The sequence below is a fragment of the Balearica regulorum genome, chromosome 1 (genome assembly GCF_011004875.1).
Source record: "Balearica regulorum gibbericeps isolate bBalReg1 chromosome 1, bBalReg1.pri, whole genome shotgun sequence".
Lineage (NCBI taxonomy): Eukaryota > Metazoa > Chordata > Aves > Gruiformes > Gruidae > Balearica > Balearica regulorum.
In genome coordinates this window covers 81,837,553-81,865,182 of record NC_046184.1, presented here as the reverse complement: position 1 = coordinate 81,865,182, position 27,630 = coordinate 81,837,553, and the positions used below count along the sequence as shown (strand labels likewise).

General features: G+C 40.6%; 1 protein-coding gene across 1 annotated transcript in view; it reads right to left on the bottom strand.

The window, feature by feature from the left end:
• VWF (von Willebrand factor) overlaps nucleotides 1-27,630 on the bottom strand; it is a 145,977-nt gene that overhangs the window by 78,328 nt on the left and 40,019 nt on the right. The window contains 8 exon segments of the mRNA XM_075761402.1: nucleotides 397-543; nucleotides 3,652-3,786; nucleotides 5,464-5,602; nucleotides 10,512-10,615; nucleotides 17,546-17,706; nucleotides 19,023-19,117; nucleotides 19,937-20,177; nucleotides 27,031-27,246. Of these exon segments, the coding sequence (XP_075617517.1) occupies nucleotides 397-543; nucleotides 3,652-3,786; nucleotides 5,464-5,602; nucleotides 10,512-10,615; nucleotides 17,546-17,706; nucleotides 19,023-19,117; nucleotides 19,937-20,177; nucleotides 27,031-27,246 (1,238 nt within the window).

The following is a 27,630-nucleotide window of genomic DNA, read 5'->3' as shown; positions in this document are numbered from 1 at the left end:
GTCTGTTGGCTCTATCTTGAGTACATCCCTAGAATCCCATTATTATTTCTGGAGATGACTGTCCTATTGCCATCACTAGTATATCTGGCTCCTTATACTGCTGCTCTTGAACAGAAAAGAAACCACTCAAGGCATTGTTATTCTGAGGCACCACAGCATTCATCCTATCTATCACAGCTCATCTCCAATGACACAGAATTTACCCCTTATTGTTGAACCACCAGGAAAGTAAGCAACCCTTAAGGTATTACAAGAAAAATCCCTTCATATTCAAGCAAGTGCCTAATACTCCATGGAAATCTATCAGCATGTCTGCATTAAAAAAAATGCTACTCCCCAGAGATAGGGTAAGTGCATTCTTTAATGAGAATAAGTAGTAAAGCAAAAAACACTTACTTTGAAATTGCCTTTTAAGATAACTGAGACTCCCATGGCCAGATCCCAGGTCACACTGATGCTTTTGCCCAGTGAAATGATGTAATAACGGCCAGACTTCATTACTTCTAAATCATTGTCATCTTTAGGAGGTACCTTGATGTTTACCTGAACAAGAAAAGCACATTGTGCTATCAACTGTGTCTCCTATTACTGTTTCATGTAGGTCACTTCCCCTCAGTGGGACACATGCTCATAGGTTAACAGCTATTTTCAAACATGCTGTTCTCCAGAGAATAGATAGTTCCCACACACTATACAGATGCTCTGGAGCACTTGCAAAACTTTAAGCAAGGTATGGGTAAGGGACTGATTACAGGCTTGTCTCTACACTGAAAAGGTGTGGATAAATTATTGCCTTAGAAACAACACTTCTGAACAGCAAATTGGGATACAAGTATGGTATTTCAATCCCATCACTTTTCCATAATTTTGAATGGGGCAACATCCCTTGTGCTCCCGGCATAGAACATATACTCACCGCAAACGCCGACACACAAAGCAATGACTGCTAAACAGAAGCAGGGTTGATAAAGACGACATGGTATACCTAATTAACAATCGAGTTAAGTATTCAATCAATGGTTCAGTGAATAATTATGTTTTATTTCAGCTTTTTAGGAAACTAAAAGTTCTGTGCTCCTGAGGCAGGTAGCAACAAAAGAGCAGGCTAGGTTTAAGTGTAATGTGAACTGGGAGAACCACATGCATAGGTGTCCTCTGAAGGACCAGAGCCTGATTCCGAAGTCAGGAAGGACTTTCTTCCCAACCAGCTACACCAACAGAAAAAATCCTGAGAGATTCCTTTCAGTGTCTCTTCATTTTTCCATCACTTTCACTTCCCCTGTGTGCCTCTTTCTCTTTCCATCTGGCTGCAAATTCACTGCCTCCAGCTACTAAGAACTTAAAAGATTAATTTAAAATGCTTTCTTTAACACCGTAATCCCCTTTCAATGGGAATGCTAATAGGATTATTAACCACATTTGGAGAGAAAGGTCTGGCAAGGCTTTTACTGTAAGTACCACTAATGCATTAACTGAAAACTGCTTAATTGTGGAAGTGGCAGATGAAAACTTTCAATCGGTACAAATAGTGATTAAAGCAAGGGAGAAAGAGGAGCCCACAAACCATTCATCCACTCTGTAGTTTGAGGGCAAAATACTACTTTATCCCACTATTCCTTCTTGCTCAATTCAGTAAAAGCTCAGCACTGTAATTCAATTCTCTTCATCACTGGGGTATTACTGGAAACTTTATCCCCAGAGAAGACATCCTCCAAGGATCTCCTAAAGAGGACCTTCAATGTCTTTAGGGAAATAATACACTAAAAGATAGACTATTTTAGGAACTGGAAGCTTTTTCACCTTCTTCCATGCTGACTGTATTACTATACAATCTAGTCACACTTGGTCACTTCTCTTCTAAATACCTACAGTAGTCTTTGCCTTTCCAAACTAAGGCAAAAAACAGAGGAGGACAAAACTGAGCTGGGAGGTTGACCTAAATTACAGAATTTCTATGTTTATGGAGGCTTTTTGCCCAACCATGAAGTCATAAACTTTTGACCTTGCAAACTGGCAGATTCACTTATTTCAGAAGAGCAAAGATGATTTCACAGTAATTATTTTTTTTTAACATGAGCCAGAACTGTAGCATACAGATACTTCAATTAAGCCCTTGTTTACTTAAAACTAGAAGCTGCTCTCAAAACAGTATCATCTTAAAATAATGCTGCTTGGAAACATTTTAATAGCAAAAAAGCCTTGATTCTCCTGCTTGCTTCTAAGGATTGTTGTAGAAAAAAGGGTAGAGGAAGTCATCGCTGAGTGAGAATTTGCCTACAAGTCTTCATATCAGTTGTTCTTACTTAATCCCTCCTTTGGTTGCTGTTATTTCTACAAAAACCTTCTCTAGATATTACACTGAGCCTTAAACGCAGTAGAAAGGCAGCTAAAAATTCAGTCAAGGTCATGTGGACAGTCTTACGATACAGACTTAGTCCTTGTAAGGACATACTGTCTCAGCAACCAAACACCCTCTGTTACCGTAGCTGCTGGATGCCTAATCACCTCCTGTCTTTCCTGGCCCTTGTTTAGGGGTCCAAAGAGAATCACAGCTCTGCTGAAAGTCCATTTCCTAAAGAAGATTTCAGACATAGCCTGGCTCTATGGACTGACCCCTGCACTACTATTCACCCTCAGGCAGGAGATTCTTTAGCAGCAGAAATAAAGAACTGGTTAGGCAACAAAAATGTCCTATGTTCATTCCTCCAGCAACCAAAAGCCTACACGGATCACATGCTGTCAAGATGCACTGCACAGACACTATTAATAACGGCCATGTTTTACATGTTCCTGTCAAGCATTGGTAGCACGCAGCGATTTGCAGGCTATGCAAAACCTGGTTCAGCTTTGTCTGTTAACCCAAAACAAGGCAAATGTAGAGTGGTTTCATGTTTCACGGGGAACATTTTTGCAAATCTCTGGTCCAGATGCCAGTTCAGAGCACAGTACTTCTGAAAACTAAGCAATTGAAACACTATAATCCACTGTAGCTCTGCAATGTTTGAACACACAGACGGTCTTAATTGTTACAGTGCCCAAGGCAAAGAGCTGAACTCTGCCCTTTGGAAAGCTTGTTTCCTGCTGTGGAGGGACATGGGAGATGGAAGTGATTCCTGGTCAGTTCTTGAGTGTTTGTTGGTAGGAAAGGGGAAAAGAAAAAAAAAAGAATCCAGTCATCTGGATTTTCCAATCTGACAATTTAATGGGGGAAAGGACAGTCATATTTGCTTCTGCAGTATCAACTTTTCAGCCATGACTAATTTTTTCCTGTGTGCTCAGTCCTTCAGAAGGCTAAATTAGGTCTGAAGCTTTACTTTTGCTAGTAATGGGACACTTGTTAGCTCTTCCTTGCACTTAACCTTGTTTGAAATAGACTTAGACCTCCCATTTTTATAGGAACGGTGTTCCAATATGAGCTTGCATTGAACAACATTCTTACCTGAGATAAATTTATTAGCATCGAGCAGAAATATCAAAATGGCATTACACCTCTGGGAGTAAAATGGATAATTATAATCCTGCTCATCTGTTCATTTTATGATCTAACCCTCTAGAACCACTAAGATGAGGTCATTCATGCCTCATCTTACTAAACAAGCTGAAATTCTTTTCCCCAAAAAAGGGAAAGAAAGAGAATGGAAGCATACGTACATTTCCATTAAATAACTCTATTTCCCCACTTTTATACAGAATGATAACCCTTTTGGTGCACTTTTCTCCAGTGAAGCCACAGCCTTCATTTGAAATTAGTATCCGGAATGTCCCAGAGCCATCCTTGCAGAAATCCTATCAGATGAAAATAAATGAGTCATTAATGTGGAACATTTGAAAAACACATACAGATCTATGGAGAAAAAGGAAGCCTCAAATGTACGCCCTGTGTATTCTGTAGCCAGTAAGATATATGTTGGCATGTAACTGTTCCCATGCTAATTTATTTTATGCTTGGTATAGATATTCATGTGGTCCCTCCCTTAAAGAATGAGACCCACTCCGCCAGTGACACACGCACGTGCATATTTTGCAGGGAGGATCCATGCTATTGCAGTATCTGTGGTATTTTAAAGATGTACAATGGCCACAGTGTACATCTTAATATACATATATTAATTGATTTAACAGTGAAAACAAGACTGTGCAGCTTTAATGATAAAATAAAAATATAAATCTAGGTTATGTTATAAAGAAGGGTTAGAAAGAAACTTGCTGCACATTTTTGAGCAAAATGTTTGATGCCCATGTTTTCCCACCTGTACATGAATAATAATTACAATAACGTCAACCTATTTCTTGGGGACCAATTATGTCATTTAATGTAATTTTAAGTCAAATGTTTCTGAGATGCATGGAGAGTTAGCACTAAATTTCTATGACTCATGACTATCAGGCCTTTTAGGTTTTTGGGTTTTTTTTCAGTATACACCTTTTAAGAAAGAGGCTCTGTCTATTGTTCTCTGTGTTGGTTATCTGAGGAAAACAGATCTCATTTTCATTTTAAATAGTTTTTTAGTAATGTATGCTATTACTGCCCATAAGAACTTTACACAGAGCTCTCACTGGTGTCAGAGCAATGGTTCTTCTAAGGTAATCCAGCTGGCATCAAGGTGGAAGTATATTTCAAAGACCTAGCCAGAGACAGGTTGATCACACTTTCCTGCTCAAGGAGAACTGCAAGGAGGAATGTGTCTCATTAAAAAGGTCTGTGGGGAAAAAAGCAGCCCACCCAAGAAACATGACACTTTGTAACTGCAGAAGACTGTTGTCAATTAGAAGTGGATCCATCTAGTTTGAGACCAAACTTTCAGATAAATCCTTCTTTCGCGCACACATTTTCAAATAGACAATAATTTGCATCTGTAAATAAGCTTTAATCTTATTTAACTCTGTAAATTTCTGGCTGCTCCCACAAATTGCAGGTTGATATTAGTGTGCTATGTCTTTATCCACCTCTCCTCTTTGCTGCAAAGAAAATGGATATTGTCAATGTAGTCCAAATAGGTTGGTGCGTGGAACAGAAGAGTGACTTTGCCAAACTGAAGAAGCAGAGTGTGCTCTGGCTGCATTTAGAGAAGGTTCACCGAACACTTCTTGTCTCAGACAGTAAGCCATTGCCACAGGATAAAGAGGTTCATGGGGAATGAGGAAAGATTGATTTATGGGTATCTAAAGTTCCTTGTTAGAAATTAGATTCGGACAGTTCCTCTCTGTACCACGCTGCTATCATACATTTTATGACTGCCCCATAGACACATGGCAACCGAACTCATTTCTATAGAACATATGCAATCTTCAAAGTTCTCAAGGCATCTTTGAAGTCATTAATAAGCTCTGCTCTCCTCTACCATGCATCTGGCATAGTAATTAAGAATACTTTACTGTGATTTATCCAACTGTTGGATTTCTCTCTTGGTGTAAAACACTTTATATATTATCAGACAGCTTCAGTATTTGACATGTTCTTACCTGAACTAATACATATTGACAGTTTCCTGGAAACTTGTATTTCAATCCATCAAATGTCAAATAATGAGCTGTACCAATAACAGTGCAGGTGCCATCACACGTATTTTTGGTGCATTCCCACTTTCGACCACGGCACACACTATAACAGAGAAAACAAGTCAGTGACAGTGACATTACCTCCAATGTATATAATAACCAAGAGAATACAAGGTGCTTTAGGCAAAGTGAAAGAGCAAAAGTTTCTGCCTCCAGGAGCTCATGATCTGAAGACTCTCCAAAAGACACACAAGTGGTGACAAGCTACTGTTTTGCCTTGCTCTGCTCTTTTTCATGGGCCTAGGTCAGGGAGTAACCTACTGCAGACCAAAGAGGAGCACTGTTCCCTTGTGTGTCCTAACCCAGACATCAGCTGCAGCTCTGTGTGGAACCTCTGCAGTTTTCTGTGCTGCTGTCCATTCTCAGGTATGTCGCCAGCAGATCCTTTCCATGTTTGGCCTTTGAGAAAGTACTCTTAGAGGGCTCCATGCCTGGGCTGCCAGAATCCTCCTCTATGGATAGACTTCCGTAACTACGTTACACTACCATGCACCAGATAACAATCTCTCTCTTTAACATAAATTAGCATATGCATTGGTTCATAAATCCAATTAGTGCAGTAATATGTTAGTGAATAAGGAATGTGTTTCCCTTTTTCTTACAAGCTGCACGTAGGAGTATGTGCTTTTTGAACTTCCCTATTACAAAAAGAGGCCTGGACAGAGGCTGCTAGAATATTTCATAGTACTATTAGTATGTTATTTTGGATATCCTGCTCTGCTCTGAGTAACCTTTAAGAAAAACAGTTTGATTACCCTCTAAGGATCCTTACAGGTTAAATATGAAGTACAATATCAGCAACCCCGTTTTTATTTGCAGTACTGTCCATTTTTCCCTCATTGAAAGCCAAAATAGTAGTAAATTTAATATCCAGCTGATGCCAAAGACATGCATGTACTCTACTGATCAACTTCTGGGACCACGTAACCAGGACTGTAATTCAGTCTGCCCAGTGGCTTTTGTTCAGATTATATACTTGACTATAATATCACCCTTCTCCAAAGAGGTATCTCTGTTCTTAAATTAATTCTTTGTGATAGTTTATCTGACCTAGCAGCTGGACACATTACCTCACAGTCTGACAAGAACACACACATGGATAGAAATATTTCTTTTTCTGTACATAGGTACATATATACATATACCCTTTGAGGAATGTCCTATGGGGTGATACTGTCCCCTGAGGTCTCCCGTAGTGATCGAACCAGAACGTCTGCCCTACAGAGGAATTCAAGTTTGGCAACATACAAATAGGACTCCAAGCTAAACCTCAGCTTATGCGACAGGAGATGTGACAAGACTCCTGATCATGACAGGAGATACAGTGGTTTCCTGCCTGTACAGCTTGCAAGTGATGTTGTGGAGGACACCTTCTAGACTTCCTCACAAGCACAGAGTATGCAAGAAAAAAAAGGGGACATCCTGACATGCAGAGCAAAACAAGATGCTGCCTTGTTTTTTCAGGGGGAGGGGAATTCTAAAGAGCAATCAGATACAGGGTTAGGGTCTTGATAGCATTATATCCACATTGCTGTAGCAGCTGTACTGCACTGTCATTATCATACAAAACCAGTGATGCCATGACAAAAGGGACAACATTCTTTTCTCTGTTTCACTCTCCTTTTGCACTCTTTTTGTCTTTTGGATTTTTGTTGTTGTTTTGGGTTTTGGTTTGTTTTAAAAAAACAAAACAGAACTAAACACAAAAAAAACCACCTGGTGACCATCTTGTGAGTGGATATTCAAACTGCATATTCTCTTATCCTAGTGTAACTCAACTGGTTTCAGTGCAATTATACCAGTATAACAGACAGAAGGAAAAATAGTAGGGCTCCTAGTCTTCATGATGACACTAAACCAGCCATATTCAACACCAATCATCATTAAATTTATGCAAGTTTCCAAGAACATTTGTATCCTTTCATTACTGTGATACATAATAATCTAAATCTTACATGGTATCCTGATAAATAAAGCTCAAGGAGGTAAATACCATTATCTTGATGTTAAAAAAATGAGGGAAACAGAGTAATGGAGAAATAGACATAAAAAGAGACTTCAGAGCATCCACCCAGTCCTCTTGCCCTTTTCCAGAGGTATCCTGGAGATAAGCTTTGCTACAGGAGCTGCAGGTATGAAAGGCAACCACAGGCTTTTGATCAATGAAATAAATTATTTGCTAACTAGCAAGAGACTGAGCAAACAAAATAAAAAACAAGGTCAATGAGGCATAAAATCTGCTCACTCTTTTGTTTGTTATTAATTTTGGGGAGTTAGAATAGTATCTGACACCTTATCTAATAATCTAATAATAATAATTTAATAATGTAATAAGCAAGAGCTTGCTTGAGGTTGGAGAAACACTCATCTACTAAATGCTATATGAACACAGATGGACACCATCACTGCCCCAGGGATTTTCTAATCAAGCTCTATAAGGGCAGGGAAAGGGGAATTCTATCCCCACTTTACAGATGTAAAAACTCAGGGATAAAAAACCTGAAGTACTTTCCCAAGATCAAATTGCTAACCAAAGAAAAACTGAGTACTGAACCAAGTTCTCTAGTAATGCCTTAACCCAAGCATCAGCATTGTTTAATCTTGATAACACTTCACAGTATAATAAATATTGTGCAATACATTTTCTTCAAAGAATGAAATTTCTGTAACATGAAACCTATCGCACCCTGTGCTATTAAATCTCTTCTAATAGGTAGAGCAAGACCACGATTTTGTATAGAAGTGCACAGACAGATTATAAAGGATGTGGTGCAGCAAAATTCAGATTACAAAATTTCTGCTGTGTACTGCTTCATAAATGTTATTCTGAAATTTTCACTGAGCTCTACAATGAATTCCCAATACATAGCATAACAAAAGTTTTGCCACTAGCTTGGACTTGGAGACATTCCGTTATTCATGAATTAGGGTCTCCCATATGTCAAGTCGAATGTAAATGCCAAATCTGACACCTCTGGCTTATATATTGAGTTTGCAGGTGTTCACATCTGGCTAAGAACAAGTGAGAATGAGAACTCCTGCAACAGCAGTACAAAAAGCAAAAACAAAAGAAAAGGAAGATCTGACCTCCAAAATGCACTCTCAATTCTTATTAATTCTCAAAGCAATAGTAATTTCCTATATCACTTTCTAAATGACATTTGACTTGATATTTGCTGAGAACTATCATGAAGCTTTTCAAAGTCACATAGTTCAAAAAAGCTCTAGTGACATATTTGAATGGACCTTATTTCCAATTTTACTTTTGCATTCAAGAAAAAATACCTAAATGAGAGGAAGAACTTTTTATCAATGAGAAAAAGCATGATTTCTAAAATTTTCTTGACCCTGATATTGAAGAAAATTCTTTGTATTAGAGGAGATGTCACTTACAATGGCATTGCCAAAACCAAAAGGGCAGTTACAAGAACGAAGCAACATGATTATAACTATTTGAAGATTATAAGAATGACTGAAAATAAAAAGACTGTGCACGGTTATTGTGAAGAATCTTGCAAATTTCACAACACCTAGTTTTACACCTTACTGTTCTTGGTTCAATAAAATTTTCACTGTGTCTGTTTTTCACCTGAGTCACTTTTACCTAGATGAAATGTAAGCAAGTTATAGTATATGTATCTACATAAAAATATCAACTTCATTTTCATATTCTTCCCTTCAAACCTACTTTTCCCCAGGTCCATGATTCACAATGTAATATGTAGCTGCAAAGGAAAAAAATGAAACAAAACACTGGAAGGTCAATATTTCCATATAAACTATAAAACCTTATATCCAAGTCTAACTTACACTAATTAGGAGCAGTCCCACTAGTTCAAAAAATACAACACTTGAAATCACTGTTGCTCAAAGATCAATGCACAAAAATAAAACCAAACCATATGACTCTTTAGTGGTGCTGATTCTCCAATCCAACTGCACCCAGTCATACAGAGGAAAACAGAAACACTGCTCCTGGGGGTGCCACAGAGCTAGGCAGGGACATTTAGGGTAAAATGTACGAGAGATCCTGAAGTCTAAGTTCAAAGAGAACAGTTTCCACACTGCTGGTGGCTAGATGTCCTACACCTTGGCCTCTTGCAGCTCTGCAGAAGGGGCCTGCATTCCCTCCACAAGCACACATGGAGAGCAAAGCACCCCTCCAATGCAGCAAGTGTGCTGTGCAGGCAGAAGCCAAGAGTTGTCCAGCAGGCAAATACCCTATTCCTTACCCAAGGCTGCGCTGAAGGCTTCCCTCCATGAAAATCTCAGAGCCCAACACTTTCTTTTAAACCTACAAATTCTTTTTCAATAACCAAACAGGATAGATAAGGATGTGGGTGAAAGACATGGATCACCTACTCTTTTCTTCTTAGAAGATATCACCAACTCCCTCTTTTTTTTTTCTCTTTTTTTTCTTTTTTTTAAAGATACCAACAGACTGAGCACTCATTTGAGATATAAAAGGTCAACTCTGTTTCTTGTCTGATCCTTTAACGTTTTCCTGAAGAGCTCCTGTCATAGCTGGCATATCACATCCCTTCTACTGATGCATCCTTCTGTCTGAAAAGGACTGATTTGAAGGACCTCAGACCGCAAAAAAAGGGAAGCATGACAGCAGAGCTTAGTGACAATGTGCAGGCTCCATTCCTCCCACCCCAGAGGAGCTCCTATATTGTCATCTTGTGTAGCAAGATCAAGCTAATGGCTACAGAGGACCTGCACAGACACATAGACTACCTAAACGTAAGGTACCAGGTACAGTTTAGCAGATATTGCACTAGACTTTATGCAACATGCGAAGGGAATATGCTGATCTGTGCAATATGTGTGTTACTACACTGCAAAATCTGACTTTATATAAAATCGATCTGTCAAGCAAACAATACTGTTATTAGAAACATATTAGGTGCCCTAGAGAAAAACAGAAAAATGCCTTTCCAATGGCTCACCAGGTGTTGCAGTCATTAGTCACTGTCTCTCCCTTGGCATATTCTCTTCCGTTGTGAAAACATGGGCATCTCTCAGGAGCAACACACCTGTTTTCATGTCGCACCTAAGCAAAACACAGTTTGTCAGCACACAGGCCTGTTGGTATGTGCCAGTGCATAGAGGAGTAAGCACAAGGACATGTGGATAAAGAATAAAAGAAAGGATAAAGAAAATAGTTCAAGACTATCTAAAGTAAGAAAGGTACAGCATTGCTAATATTTTTTTCCCATTAACATAAATAGACCTATGGGTACATAAATCACAGTCTTGTTTCAGGGGCTGAACAGCAGCTTAAACTGCTGGGAGAATAAATTAGATTACAGAAGAATGTCATGATGAGAAAGTCCAATTTGACCAAAACCAGGATGCAGTGAAGATAAAATAGGCTAACCTGAATATGGAGAGCAGGTGAGTATCACGTGCTTCTCACACACAACAAAGTGAAGATTGGCCTACCAGAAAAGCAGCCCAATGCAGCATTCAGCCAGGCTGAAAACTGAAAGATGACCACTGAGGAGGAGACAAGGGGCTGCGGTACCAAAAGAATTCAAGTGCAAATGAAGCTTCAGTTGTCACAGACAAGACCCCTCAAAAAAAAAAAAAAAAAAAAAAAAAAAAAAAAAAAAAAAACCAACACAACAACCCAGTCCCCTGTCAGCTCACCTATGAAAACTGCAGTAGTCATTCATTTTCTTTCAAATGCCTATTTATTGCCTATAAGGCAGGATAAATATTAGTCCACTTGAGACACTTTTGCATTCTCACAGGCTCTGTTGCTGGGGAATAGGTCATTATGTTCTGTCTACAATTTTTTATTTTTTCAGTTTTACCCCACTGATCTTAGTTTCTCTTTGTATAACAACAAACCATTTGTCCCACAAAAAAAATAAAAAATATATAATAAAAAAAGAAAAAGTAATGCCTTTAGACTATTCATTTTTTCCTTCCTTTTCTCTGTTTTTTCTGTGATTACTCCCTTTACATTTTGAAGACAGTCAATTTTAGAGAATCAAACAAAACCAAGGCTGGCCATGCTGCTTTTCACTTGGACATGGACCTGCAAAGCCAGGGGTAGGTTTGGCTCTTGCTTCATGAAATACCGAAACGGAGAGCACTTCCCCTCCCTCTCATTCAAAAGTCACAAAATATCACCTTCCCACTTTAAACTCTTTCTGTAAAATCATTAAAATAGTTTCTTTTTTACCACTAAATACAGGCCAATGAGATCAATGTAGTCTGAACGCCAGGTTAATAAAGTAGAACAGCTCTGCCTTTTCCTATAGGGACGTGGAACTGCCACAGGGAACTACTAATAAAAAGGATTTCACAGCCCCAAGACCCTTCATTCATATGCAGCTCCACATGCTCTGTGGCTTATGGGGAGCTATATTATGCCAAATAAACTCACACCGATAGAAGGAAGATGGAAACAAATAAATGCTTTTCTAGATGATAGAGCTGGGGCTCTGCCTTGGACTTAATCTCCACAAAGGACAGGGAGGAAACAGGCCAGAGAAGACCATATGTTTCCAAGGGTGTTTAATTCCTTCCTTCCTTCCTTCCTGGTGGCATTCAGAAAAAAAAAAAAAAAGCAATGACTTCACTCTCATGGCTACATTTCTGAATTTTTCCACAATGTTCAGCAACACAGGTCACAATAGACTTGAAGGCCAGCCTCTGGATACAAAACTTGGGATTAAGCATGTGGTTAGTAAAAGGAGGATTAGGATCTCTTCTACTTGCTCCCTCACACATTGACCTGAAGCTAGTCACAGCCTATCCCCAACTCTAAAAACTTAACAGACTGGTGTCAGTCACACATTACAAAGGTATGGCCACCACGAAGCTGAAGTGCAGCAACTGTTAATCCACTGACAAAGAGGGAAGACTACCTTGTCTGAACACCGCAGAGTGGATGGGTGGGATTTAGAAAGCTGGACATAAATACCAAAAGTGGACTTTGACCAGAAGACTAATTATTTTTGCTGCAAAACTCAACAGACTATGATTTTGTTAATAGCAACACACAATATACTGGGCATATTGACACCACATCCGAAAGCTGCTATATCTGGCAGCACAATGCCATGCTGTGTTACAAGTCTGTTGAGTACTAGGCCAGTAGCATTATTCCCAAACAGCTAGACCTTCTGTGGAAGTCTCTCAATCCATCAACAGATAGCATTTAATAGAGGCGATCTAAGAGTCCTGAGTGCCTGAGGTGATGGGAGGCAAGAGTGTTGGGGAGGCAACCACAAGAAAAGACACAGGTAATGAGAACACACCCTTATGATGATGCTCCTGAGATTATAAGTGACTGTCCATGGGATTATAAGTGACTGACTAGCTGATGACGCCCACACAAAACCCTTGAAGATCTGACAGAAATGTCCATCGTTTCCTTGCTCTGTCTTATTAATTGTTAAGCCTTGACAAATCTTGCAAAAGGAAGGACAATATTACAGATTTCAGAATCTTTAAGATTCTTCTCCCCTAAATTCTGCCACGATGAGGCTGAATTTTAATCTCTTGGTCAAAACAATTTTGATGAGTATCTCACTGTCAAGGGAAGCTCAGATTTTCACTCTGTTCCTCCTGCTACACCTGAGGGCTTCAGCAGAAAGTCAGCCAAAGGTATAAAGGAGTAAGTAAAGGAAGTGGGTCAGATTAGAACCCACATTCTGATACATTTTGACTAAAACAGCCTGTCACCATTTCTGTGTAAAGACAAGTCAAAAACATGTTAGGACAGACCACTCAACATGTGCAGTTTTACACTTGACTTTTCTTTCTTATGTTAGCTGTATGCTTCTTACGTTTGTTTTATGAAGCATTATCCTTGGGCAGATGCACATACCAAAAAGCCGGTACCCACCTCCTCGTGAACTCTCTGTCATGGTGTTATATAGGATAAGCTTACACTGAAGAATATACAATAGAGCTAGCAGGAGAAACAAAATAGCACTCTTAAGTTTCTGTTGAAAACAATTTGGAAGATAAAACCCTTTCAAACTTTTCTGATTAAAATATTTAGGTTTGTATAGGGGTTCTTTTTCCCCTTTTTCTACCAGCATATCATAGTTTTATAAATAGTTTTACTTCAGCAGTCACAATACAATAAAATGTTTCATTTCAATTTTAAACCTTAATTTTGCTTCAGTTGTTGGAAATTGAAAGAAATTAATTTTCTAGTTTTGGAATGTCTGGATTCTGGGCTTTCTGATTGTTCTGCTCCTCTTTTTCCCCAGAAAGGTGGTTAACACTCCATTTGTATATTTATTAATATTTTCCAATGGGAAAAACCTGGAGTGCAGTAAACTAATCTGAGAAAGCATATTTTTCCCCACACTTCTGAACATATGTTATGATTTATCTTTTCTGCTCTGCAAAAGGGTGACAAGTATGGAGAATTTCCCACCCTCCAGCTGATCAAAGACAGAAAAAGAAGAATTACTTTTCATGGCATATTCAATATTTTTATTTTCAAGAAATCAAAACAATGTAAAATATTAAGACAAGATGAACCTGAAAACTTATTTTTCAGTTGAAATAAATTAGCGTTCATCTGCATTTTCTGATTGGGGAAGTAATTGATTGATAATTTCTCACCCTAGCAAATTTTCCCATTCAAATCTAGCAGATTGCAGCATCATGGTCATGAACAATCCTCAATTTTTTTTTAAAAAAAAATCAGATATGTAATTCAAAATTGGCAGGCATAATTTGTGCATACAGATTTCAGACTATGTATTGCTCTATTTAAGACTGGTAACTCAGCTAACTGATCTGTAAACATCTCTTTATATACATAGGGATAACATTGCACTTAATTCCATATTATCCCTATATACTTGAAATTGTACCAGACAGTTGTTTATATAAACTACATTTCTTTGATTGTTTGATGGTATGAACCATTTTAGGGAAGCAGGAAGATTAGGGTTTTTTGCTAATGAGTTATCCATGACCATTCGTAATTTTTATATGGTACTGTACTGCAAAAGAAAAAACTGGAACAAGTTCTTCCAGAGTGATGATAAGTGCAAATATTTATCCCCATAAATGTTCAGCAATTTGTTACTTCTCACAGACATTCCTACAAACAGTAGCTCACCTCCATGAGTGCTTGTAAGTTAAACAGGGTTACAGAACACCAACAAGGGAGGCTGACCAGTAAAAGAAATAGTAATATCTTTTTCCGGTCCCTTTATTGCTCAGCTCTGTTGGTACAAGTCTGGAAAACAGACACTTCATGACTCGGCAGCACTTTCCCTCAGTGTGCACAGAGTCTTTAAGGTAGAGAGAGGCAGGATGGAAAGGAGAACCTGGTCCCACCCCAAGTCCTTCCATCCTTGGCAAATAAGCACAAAGGCTCATTGCAGAATGCAGAAATAAGGAAAAAGCCTCCCCAAAACCATCCTGATTAGGTACCTATTGGAGACGAGGAGGAAAATCCTCTTTGGCAACAAGCCAGTTCTGTGGAACCACATGCCTGGAGTCTAATGCACAGCCAAGGGCACCCACACAATGAAAGCACCGAGCTTGATCCTGCCTTTGCATGGCCATGGTGACACCAAAATCACCTATGTATCGGTTTCTCCCATTGCGGCTTTTAGAAATGCAAATCTCGCTATTTTTATTCCCTGCCACATGGAAAGTCAATGAGAACAAGCAATTATAGACTGAGGTTACTGGAAGATTGAACCATACTGTCATCTAGTGGACAAAGACCTTATTTTACTAGTTTTTTTTAAAAAAAAAAATTAATACTGGGCCCGATTATTCCATCCAAATTCTGACAAACCATCTTCTTGAATTCAGTAGTGTGTTTCACATCACGGCAGAGTCAATTGGAGTTTCCGATTCCAGAATGCCAAAGACTGTTTCTCCTGGCAAGAATTTTATAAAACAATTGTTTGAATGATTGTTCCAACCAACTGAAAAAGAACATGAAATTCTATACTAAACATGAAGATTAATTGCTAGGAAGTTGATTCTGGGGGCTTGGGGGTGTCACTGTCGTTCCCCCCGCCTCCCCGCCCCTGTTGAGTAGTTATCATAATTTGTTTTTCATTATTATCTCTGAAATGTACTATTAGCATATCCTGAAACTGAAACCAAATCTCAAGCCCCTTCACGAATCAAACTGGTCTGATTGTTACGTACAGAGAAAGACCTATTCACACTGGAGCTCTTGGAACTTTACAAGTACACAAACTTTCTTAAGTTCATTTATCACACCATTATTTAGGAATATTCTTCTCTAAAAGGAAAGACATTTAAAAACTGAAATGTGAAAAGAAGCAACACTTGTTTTAAAATTGTGGTGAAAATTTGCTCAATGTTGATATGAATGCCTTCAGATTATGTTCTGTATTTTTCACTTTGGACCTACAAAATACTTCACAAGTCTGAGATTTTGTCTACAGCTGGTGTTTTATTCTGCAGTATCATCTATTTAGATAAACGTGTTTATCAGCAAAATATGGTAGCGAAGTTAAAATACATGAATATTAATGCTAGAAATTACTGTGTTATAAGAATACTTTGTTTGTTTGCTTGTTTGTTTCCAGTAAGACAATGGAAGGAATTTTGAGGGAGAAAACACCTGTACTCATACAGAAGCAGAAAAAATAACACTTCTTTATAAAAATACATGTTTCCAGGGAAACTTAATTATTTTTTAAATGGAATTTAAACTAGTGGATGAAGTCAATTCATTAGAGCTGAAGCCTAAACATAAACATGCATCTCAACCTTAGAAGTAAAAATCCACACCTTCATTTGCTAACAGTCAATATTCAGTGCATATTAATGTAAGCCTGAACCTTGGGTAGGTATAAAAGAGTAAAAAAATAAAAGGTATCTATCTTCTGCATTTCTAGACTTCCTGGGTTGCAGCATTTGAAAACATCTTGCTTTACCATATGCCCCTCTGAATCAGAAAACTACACCAGCACATCTTTAAGTACCACAGGTGTCAAATAAAGTCTCACAATTGTAGAGTATTTTAGCCCTCAAACAAAATAAATACACAGCCTCAACTCTCTTTTTCCAGCATCTTTCAAGCATTTTCATCTTGATCCCAGCAGTTCTCCAGGACAGAGAACTCAAAAGTGCCATTTACTTAACTTCATAAAGAGTGCACCATGTGCTCCACCTCTATCCTGTTCATGTGATGCCTGGGACTATACCCCCAGCCCCCAGTGAAATCCTGTGCACAAGTCTTCACCTGCCCAGAGAATGTTACACAGCACTGAACACTGATGCTTTTTTCTGTTGCTCAGAGAACAGGAGCAGCAATCTGCTGTCTGTTCTACTCTGTCTGCTTTTTATCAGGGCTCTAAATTTATATTGAGTTCACAGTCACTGGCTTAGCAAGTAACTATTTGCTATTTGCTCTATTTAAAAATGACTAAAGCAATGATTAAATTTGAGGGTTGCAAAGGAACATAACCCTGGACTCCAGAAAGCATTTTACCAGTGAAAAAAAAGCATGCTCGGCACACCGCCTGCAACTCCAGGACACCCTCTGGTATTACCTTAGCAAATTTCATGTTCTGCATTCCTTCTGATGGGGAACTGTCGGTTGGTACAATGCACAGGAAGGCAGCAGCAGAGATGGAGACTTGACAAGGAAGCAAACAGTACCAGCAGGAGGGTTTGGCTGGATGTGGGGTGGGTATTTGGAGTATGGGTGCCTGTGTACTTCTGTGTCTCTGACTAGGGATTGTTCAGCAAGACTCAGGAGGAGTTTGGGAGGAAAGTTGAAGGAAGACATAAATCGATCTTAAAAAAGTGGGGTGTGGCTTTTTGATTATCAATTACTATTACAAGCTAAACTTCATCTCCTATGCAGATATACTAATATACATATTTTAAACCAGCCACAATTTGGCAGAGTCAATACTTCACAATTGCATATTTCCAAGCCGCAAGACGACTGCTGGTAGGAAAAAAATGAAGGCAAAACACCCAAGAGGAGCCTGCTTACCATCCCTTTTGGACAGAGGCATCCAGATACGCAGCCATGGCTGATGCACTCCAAGTCATAATTCTGGCAAGTCTTGGCACACTCCAACCCTTCAGCTCTTGGGTTGTTTGCAGGACAGACAAATCTTTCCATGGGGGATCTGCACGTCAAGCTCCTTTTTACTTTAAAAAAATAAATTTACAAAAATTGCAATTAGAACTCAAGTATTGTTAGCATAGTATTTTTCTAAAGGATGGATCAACATTTTTATTAAAAATCTAATTTAGGATATAGAATGCAGCAATGTCATCACTCCACTATGCATGAGATGATTGTAAAACTAACAGTCCCCACTTCCCAATGAAGTGACCTCCATTAGGCTATCATAAAAGCATGTATTGTAATATGGAAGCAAAAGGAGTTGCACAAAGGTTCAATTCCAGATGGCACTAAGGCTATAAGCACACTTCAGTGTGAAACATATTTCAACCTGTAGGCAGAGTACACTACAGATATCAGAACAAAATCCATGTTCTGAGAAGCAACAGCACCATATATTACTGTATTTAGACTCACTTCCAACACTGAGTATAACTACATGCATGACTGTTAATAACAATGCCCTTAGCTTAAATACAAAGTTTGCAAACTCTTTGAGAACTCAGGTTCTGAAAGAAGATCAGAATTTCCCAAGAAACTTCAGGTTATTATTTTAAGTGATGCTAGAAACATGCATCTCTGAGGTTTTGTAATTGTTAACACACTAATATCAGGAAAAATATGTCTTACTAACATTGCAAGAAGAGTTTGGTGAGATACACACACCAAGAAGGCTACATCTGAAGGACAGTGAGGTTCAACCAGTGACACTATTACTGATGGTCTACCAAGACCCCCTCTCCCATCACAATCCCATAAGCTCCATCCATCAGTGGGGAACCTCAAAAAAAAAAAAAAATCCCAGAACACTAATGTCCTGTTCTCCAGTTCAATGCCTAGCCTTGCAAGGCAGTTGTCTGTGTCAAGGAGCTTTTATGGCGAGATGCCTGGTGGCTGGAGGGTACACTAAGTGCCTAGCAGCACTCTAACGTTCAAGCCACAAAAAGCTTTGTCTGCACCAGAAAAGAGAACTTGCAACCTGCTAGTCAGAAGCAGAAGGTATAAAGCTGGCTAGTTACTGAAGTCGTGTGATCCTCAAATAGCAATCGAGGGCCTCAGATCACTGTAAAGGGACCCCTTAACCTCTTCAACTAAAGAGAGATTGCAGTGGCTAACTATAACTTTGAGAGGTGGGACACAATGAGCCCTGCACCCTCCCACGCAAACATCTTGCTCCTATCCTATTAAAAAAAAAAAAAAAATTTAGGAAAAGACTCACAACATCACTAGCCACTGCAACCTTTGGTACTTCTTCCCTACTCTAGATTATCAAGAGACTGAAGCGGGGGAAAAAAAAAAGAAAAGAAAAAAATTATTAATTTTTTTAAAGCATACTAACTTCTGGCAGATGGCCTCTCATCAGCGAAAACATCTGGCAGGAAGGCACCAGGAACTCTGTTTGTACTGCAGCGCATGAAACCATTTTCACAATAGCTAAGAAAAACAAACAGAGCTTATATATAACAAAGTGACATTTAGCTTTCACTCATGCTGTTGTTTTCAGACAGGCCCGCAGGGAACTTGTCAGAGCACCAAAATTACACCTCTCATTGGGGCTGATCTGTTGCTGTGTATTCACTGCGCTTATCAACCTTAAAGGCAAACCTTCCTTACGATAGTTGCAGTGATATACTAAGCATGGTAAACCAGCCGTATGCTAGCCCTGTCCTGCTGAACCCAATGCATCAGTACCAGCATACAGCTGGGCAAGATACTAGTCAGGTCCGCTGTGGAGAGAGGTGAGGAACCACTTAGTGCCTGCAACTTATGACTTCTGTGGTAGACAACCCCGTTCCCAAAACTGAGCTTGCTAGGAGCCACCCAGCAATTACATTCCTACTCTCAGTGTACTGCTACTCAATTTAACAATTAGAAATGCTTTTTAATATTTGTATCTTTGATAGAGGTAATTAGGTTTTAATGTTTAAGAAATGTAGTGCAGTACATTAAAGTGACATTTTAAACGTCTTTGAAGTAGCTATTGTCGGTAATTAAACTCCATTTCAAACTGGCAGGAACTGTTCACAGAACAGGGCTTAGTCCTGTTTTCTAAGATAGCATTTGAAATTATATGGATAGAGATGAAACAGCAAAACTCACCATTTGGTTTGTTGGAGGCAAAATCTTGCCCTCTTTTAAACTAGTTTCAGTGGAGGTAAAGGAACGGAGGAACTGAACCGGTTAACCACCTGGGCTATCCAAAAAATTTCTGAGTCACAGCATGTAGGGATGAGTTATGAACACTGCACTTACCACATAGTGTAATGATCTGAAAAGACATCCTCTGGCTGGAAGATCTCACCATCGTAGTAACAAGAGCAGTGGGACTTTGGCACGCACTCCTCATGCTCATCCAGGTAGTGCCCGGGGGGACAGTAGCATCCTTCCACACAAAGTTCATCACAGTCTTCATCTGGGTAGGACAGAGATCTGCAGGTCTGGTTGCACGGCGTCCCACACTGCTGGTACACTTGGCCTTCAGGACAGGTCATTGCTGTTGAAAGATGTGCACATCAGAGAGACTGGCATTTGATCCAAAGCCAACTAAAAGAAAAGCTGCCTAAAAAAAGACTAGGAAGCTGGGGATAAAATGTATTTATTCAATTTACTCATCGATGGAGACCTGTATTATGCTGTCTCTCCTTAACTCTGCAGCACCAGCAAAGCCTAGGGCACTGCTTATATATACACAAGCAAAACCTCACTATGTGCAGTTCCCAATAAATGTCAGGATTGGAATGCAAGCCCTGCAGTGGAAATCCATCCGCAAAAAACATCCAGTACAAAAAACACAGGCTGTGTCCAACCTCTGTTATTACTTGGATCTACAAGTTAGGAGCATTACGAGTGTCACATTTTTTTCTTTTGCAACATAGTTAGGGACAATTTGGTCAAAATAAGTAGAAATGTATGTTTCTGCCTTGACAAGCAGGTGCTGCAACAGTTTAAAGGGTCATATCCTAGAAGCTCCCAGTGACTTCTGTGGCAACAGGGACAAATAATGAAGTCATTTAGTGATTGCGGAGCCAAACCTTGGGTACTAACAAGTTTTGATGATTAATTCATTTTTATGGAGACCTAATTATGGCCTTTGGAGACATTTTAGCTTCTTTGTTTATAAAACCTCTACTTTGTTCTACAGCGCTGATTTTGAGGCAACTTCCTCGGCATACATCAGCATCGGCACTAGGTGGCAGCTATGACAACACATTTCAGAGGACGAAAAAACAAGTTCGTATTATCAAGGGCTTTTAACAGGCGTCGTGATAAACAGGATTTAGAAAACCTGTCGTCTGTAGCAATCTCCCAAAGCAAACGGCCAGAGTTGTAGGGTGATGAGGTAGCATGTTCAGTGCAGTGAGGGAAGCAGCTGCAAATAAAAGTTGGCACTTTTGTACTGTGCTAAAACCAAGATCAAGGGGTTACAGCAAAGCCTTCCTCTTGTCATCCCTGCAGAACGATACAATAATCCCTACCCTGTCTTCTGTGAGCACATGCTGCCGGCAACCATAGCAGAAATGGCAGTAAAACTATAGCAAGGCTACAGCCCCGCAGCCTCACGTAGCTGGTAGCAGGGCTGAGCTAACACTGAGGCTAACAAAGCAAGGCCTACCTGCTAACCAATGTCTAATGCTTACCTTCACAAAATTCTTCTGAAATGAAGAATCACTTCTACTTACGGAAGAGAGGCATGGTTGCACCAACATCTCCCCAACTTCTCTTGAGGCACCTGAAGTCCCATATGTGGGAGCGTAAGCCCCTAACTTGAGGATCCAACCCAGAGGCCTCTAAGGTGACTTGAAGCCTTCTTTAGAGCAAAGATCTCCCAAATTTGGGACTTCTGCCCAAACTATTTAACACACCTTTCCCAACACAGTCCAAGAAATTTATGGGTGCTCATCAACACAGTAGGCAAAGTAAATACCTCCTAACTCAGAAATAAACAGATGATAGATTCACTCACAATTATAGGAGTCTTTGGCAGCTATTCACAGAACAGTGCTTCTAATTTACATAAACATGATCTTTGCAGTAAATCATATACTGAACAGGCACAGCCCAGGGCTGAGGACTATTTTAAAAGCAACTTTAATCACTGAAGGCATGTGCAAGCAGGACAGCCATGAAGCCTCAGCCAAAATTATGATTTACTACACAGGAACCTCTGGAAACAAGGAACTGGTTTGGCAGATTTCAGCTGGGTACACCAGTTTACTAGAGTTTCAAGATTCAAACAGGATAGGAGATGCCATCCAGAGGGACTTTGAGAGCTGGACCCGTGTGAACCTCATGAAGTTCAATAAGGCCATGTTCAAGCTCCTGCACATGGGTCAGGGCAATCCCAAGCACAACTACAGGCTGGGTGAAGAATGGATTGAAAGTAGCCCTGAGGAGAAGGACTTGGGAATGTTGGTTGACGAGAACCTCAACATGACCTGGCAATGTACGCTTGCAGCCCAGAAAGCCAACCACATCCTGGGCTGCATCAAAAACAGCATGACCAGCAGGTCAAGGGAGGTGATCCTGCCCCTCTACTCCGCTCTGGTGAGACCCCACCTGGAGTACTGAGTCCAGCTCTGGGGTCCCCAGTACAAGAAATACCTGTTGGAGCAAGGCCAGGGGAGGGCCACAAAGATCATCAGAGGGCTGGAGCACCTCTCCTATGAAGACAGGCTGAGAGAGATGGGGTTGTTCAGCCTGGAGAAGAGAAGGCTCCAGGAGGACCTTATAGCAGCCTTCCAGTACTTAAAGGGGGCCTAACAGGAAAGAGGGAGAGGGACTATTTTCAAGGGCAAGTAGTGATAGCACAAGGGGCAATGGTCTTAAGCTGAAGGACGGTAGACTTAGATTAGATGTTAGGAAAAAAATTTCACTGTGAGGGTGGTGAGGCACTGGAACAGGTTGCCCAGAGAGGTTGTGGATGCCCCCTCCCTGGAAGTGTTCAAGGCCAGGATGGATGGGGCTTTGGGCATCCTGGTCTAGTGGAGGGTATCCCTGCCCATGGCAGGGGGGTTGGAACTAGATGACCTTTGAGGTCCCTTCCAACCCAAACCATTGTATGATTCTATAGTAACAGCCCAACATCCTGCCCTACTTTCTAGTCAGTGGTAACACTCCCTGCCCACAGGGACAAGTTTGCAGTGGATCCCTTTTTTAGATAAAGCTTTGTAACTCATCTTACCTGTCTGTGCACTTGCTAAGATTTTAGAAACATCCCTATCTTTCCAGTTATGCTACCTAATGCCACATTCACACTGCAAGTCCCAATCCTCTGGTCCATCATCTCTCAGCAACATCTATCTTTGATAGCAAAAAGGCGAGACAACTGACCTGGGAGGGGACTGTTGTCTGTACACTTTGTAATACACTGTCACTAAAAAACTCAAAACATCCCATTATTGCTGGGAAAATGAGAGGAAAAGGCAAGGTGCATCTAGTCTGTATGAATGCCTGTTATAAAATCGAAACAGCACAGTGCTGTGCTCTGAAACTCAGAGTGTCCCAGTGATAAGATGGGAAATAGTGGAAAAGCGTTAGAAAAATGTGTATCCATCAGATAGTTCGCCCAGCTTCTTGTGGGTGGGGTTTCAGCCCAGAGTGAAAGCGACATAAATCCTAAGCAGTTTCTCAGGTAGTGTAAGGTGAAAACACAGTCACACCTAGGTCAGAGGCTCTGGTCAAAGACACACCAAGTCAGGACTAGGTTCTATACAGTTACTCCATGAGCTCGAGCCAGCATGCTGAGCCTCACCATGCAATGTAGCCATCCTCGAATGCTGCTTAGAGCCTGCTCTTAATTCCCTGTTCCGCACCCCAGCACTCATGGATCTATCCCATACAAATCCTCTCACTAAAGCCATGCAAAGACAATAAACTACCCCACCACCATCACATTAAGGAAAACAGTGGGCTTATCAATAGGCCCTAAAACCTGAAGAAAGATCTAGGGACCTGTTGACTGATTCCCCTTTGCCACAAAACAATACATACATACATACATATATATATATGTATACACGAGACATAGACTCATAGAACCATTAGGTTGGAAAAGACCCTTAAGATCATAGAGTCCAGCCATTAACCTAACACTACCAAGTCCACCCCTAAACCATGTCCCTAAGCACCACATCTACAGGTCTTTGAAATACCTCCAGGGATGGTGGCTCCACCACGTCCCCGGGCAGCCTGTTCCAATGATAGACAACTCTTTTGGTGAAGAAGTTTGTCCTAATATCCAATCTAAACCTCCCCCCATGCAACTTGAGGCCATTTCCTCTTGTCCTATCACTTGTTACTTCGGAGAAGAGACCAACACCCACCTGGCTACAACCTCCTTTCAGGTAGGTGTAGAGAGTGATGAGGTCTCCCCTCAGCCTCCTTTTCTCCAGGCTAAACAACCCCAGTTCCCTCAGCCGCTCCTCATAAGACTTGTGCTCTAGACCCTTCACCAGCTTCCTTGCCCTTCTCTGGACATGCTCTAGCACCTCAATGTCTGTCTTGTAGTCAGGGGCCCAAAACTGAACACGGTACTTGAGGTGTGGCCTCACCAGAGCTGAGTACAGGGGGGTGACCACTCCCCTCGTCCTGCTGGACACACTATTTGTGATACAAACCAGGATGCTGTTGGCCTTCTTGGCCACACTGCTGGCTTATATTCAGCCAGCTATCGACCAACACCCCCAGGTCCTTTTCCCCCAGGCAGTTTTCCAGCCACTCTTCCCCAAGCCTGTAACGTTGCATGGGGTTGTTGTGACCCAAGCATAGGACCTGGCACTGAACTTTGTTGAACCTCATACAGTTGGCCTCGGCCCATGGATCCAGCCTGTCCAGATCGCTCTGTAGAGCCTTCCTACCCTCCAGCAGATCAACTCTCCCACCCAACTTGGTGTCCTCTGCAAACTTACCAAGGGTGCACTTGATCCCCTTATCAAGATCACTGATGAGGATGTTAAACAAAACTGGCCCAAATACTGAGCCCTGGGGAACACTGCTTGTGGCCAGTCGCCAACTGGATTTAACTCCATTCACCACAACTGTTCGGGCCCAGCCATCCATCCAGCTTTTTATATGCACATGTATGAAAGAGACAGCTCTTCACAGTATGGTCTATCTGCTCCTTCCATGTAGCATGAAGGGATTGGCTCTGCTGCTTATTCACAGTGGGCTGCAGGGGTAGGAGTCAGGTCTTAGACAATCAGACTACAACTAGAATAATTTCAAAGATGTGGGAGATGAACGTGCTTGTTAGCTTGATATGCAGCAGAAATGCTGCGCCACACTAATGACTTACCTCCCTGCCATTTATTCACTTCAAATCAGGCAAACCAGTTCTGTCAAGTCATTTCCCAAGAAACTGAATCTCCGTTGACCAAGGCAGGAGCAGAGCACTTGTTCAGTGCACTGGGCCATCAGCACAAATTACGCAACCTGCACATTCACGTCTCAAGCCCATTAAAAGAGGGATTGTTCTCCTTCATATGACAGGAGATGTCTGGGGCATCAGGATTATTTAATGGGGGCTGATGGATCTGCAATCAGGGAAATCGTCACTTTATGAGAGCATAAAGCGCTCCGTAATGCACAGAGAGGAGGAAGCAGCTCTGCACTATTAAAGATTAATTGTGAAAATTGACTTGTTCAATTACAGAAAGAACGATGGTGCATTATTGCTGCTCTTTCTTTCAGCCTCCAGACCTGCACATTTTTAAAAGGATTTTTATTACATTACTGTTCCACTATCTGAACATTTACATAAATTAGGTAAAATATTATGAAACCATGCAGCCGTTTAACATAAACTGGTTTTGTTCTCATTCGCAGTAAATAGTCTCTAGCCTGCAGAAGCTGCAGTCACTGACCTTATAGGTACAGACCCTACCAGGTGGAAGGCCAGTGACCTCTCTCTCCCTTCCAGTTTCTACACATTCAGTTTATAAATCTTTTTCCCACCCTTTCTTTGGGAAGAAGCAGCAGGGCTACCAAGCATACATGCTTTCCCCCACCATTTTCAATTGTCTTCTTTCCTTAATAGCAAAGTTTCTCAGGAAAATGGAAAAACATCCATTTCACAAATATTTATAGGGAAAAGTGTGTCCGCATTCCATTAAAATTCCATTGCAATGGATTTTTTCCTACCACATTGACCTAAGAGAAAAAGAAAAGAAATAAAAGATGTCTTCTTCTGCTCCAGCTTCTTAGAAGTTTGGCTATTAACCTTGCACTGGACTGGAAAAAAAAAAAAAAATCCTATTCTTTCTGTTATCCCACCTCTGTAAGCCAAACCTGCAGTCTGAATTTTCATTCTATCCTCTTGCACCATCTCATCTTTTAGACTGCAAGCTTTTGAATCAGGGTTGCCATTTATTTCAAGTGGCATCCTGCAAACAATCCTCAGGGGAATTCAAAACTCAACTCTTACGAGAGTCAGCAAGAGTTAAGTGTCTACAGAAAATGCCATGGACAAAGCTCTTCTTTGCCTAGCTCAGTGGTGCCACCCTCAGTCTGTTGATCAAAGTTCAGGCTCTCATCTTGAAGCAGCTGCCACATCATACTAGAATTTACAAGAAGGAGGAAAGGAGCTCATACGTGGTTAACAAAATGATGTTCACCCACTAGCTGAATGGTGTACACGAAATGAGATTTGACATAGATCTCAGACCTCTGCACTGACACAGTGATAATCACACTGCTAACACACATAGATGTGAGAGGTGGTGGAATCTCCATCCTTGGAGATACTCAAAACTTGTCCAGACAAGACCCCAGGCAATCTGCTGTAAGTTAGCCCTGCTATGAGCAGGGATTGTACCAGAAGACTGCCAGAGGTCGCTTCTGATATAAGTTTGTCTGTAGTTGTATGATTCTGTTCTATTATACCACTTGACCAAGTACCTGCCATTGTGCTTCCTTCATATCCTCAACTTCAGCTAAATTCAGGAGTCACTGACAAGTTCAGGAGCTGGGAATCTTGGGCCTTGAAAGGAGGAGGTACCAAAAAAGCAATTCATACATTACTACAAAGCACTTGGAGATTCCCTCCCTGAGATATTCAGAAAGTTTCCAGGTGGGTAGCTGAAATTTCAGTACAGCTGAAAATGGAAATCCAGTCAAAACCGCTGCTGAGAATGTCAGATGGCTACTTCTCTCCCTCAGTGCTGAGCAGTCTCTGTGAACAGTTTTGCATTCTTGCTAAAGAGGAGAAAAGCTATAACCTCTCATCACTTTCCATAAGAAATATTTAGCACCTTGCAGAAATCATCTCATTCTAGATTTTTCATCTGACATTGCCAAGAAATTCCTTCAAGACAACTAAAATAAGAGAGTTTGGGGAGCATTTTACTTACGGCAGAAGTCAGGTTCTCTCCACTGGACCAGGACGCTCTTCCTAGCACAGGCTGCTGCGTAATTGGCAATAGCAGAGCACAGACAATCCTTGCCATTGGAACAGGAGCAAACATCAAAGCGGCAGTTCTTCACATAAGGAGTGGGGCTGACTTCATGGTGACAGGTTTCAAATGCAGAAGACATCAGAACTGAGCAGGAGTCCTCAGCATATTTGGCTAAAAAGAGAAAAATTACATGCTTGCACCAAATCAATCAGTAGCTTTCAAGAAAAGCTAGAAGAGCCACAGTAAGCATTTTCTTTTGTAAAAAAAAAAAAAAAAAAAAAAAAAAATTTAAAAAAAAAGAAATTACAACCAAAACACACAGAAGAATAACATAAGATCAAGTAGGCATAGATAGCATCACAACTCATAGGTCATGAGCTCCAAAAAAAGAATAATATTTCACTAGTAAAACAAATCAAGGAAAAACAATGCTTTTATATTTTTACCACTATTTCTGGTGCTATACTTCCTTTTACAGGGCCTCTGCTTTCCACTGGTTTTTGTATTTACAAAATTAACCCTTCTAGGCTGCATGACACTCACAAAACTACAGTG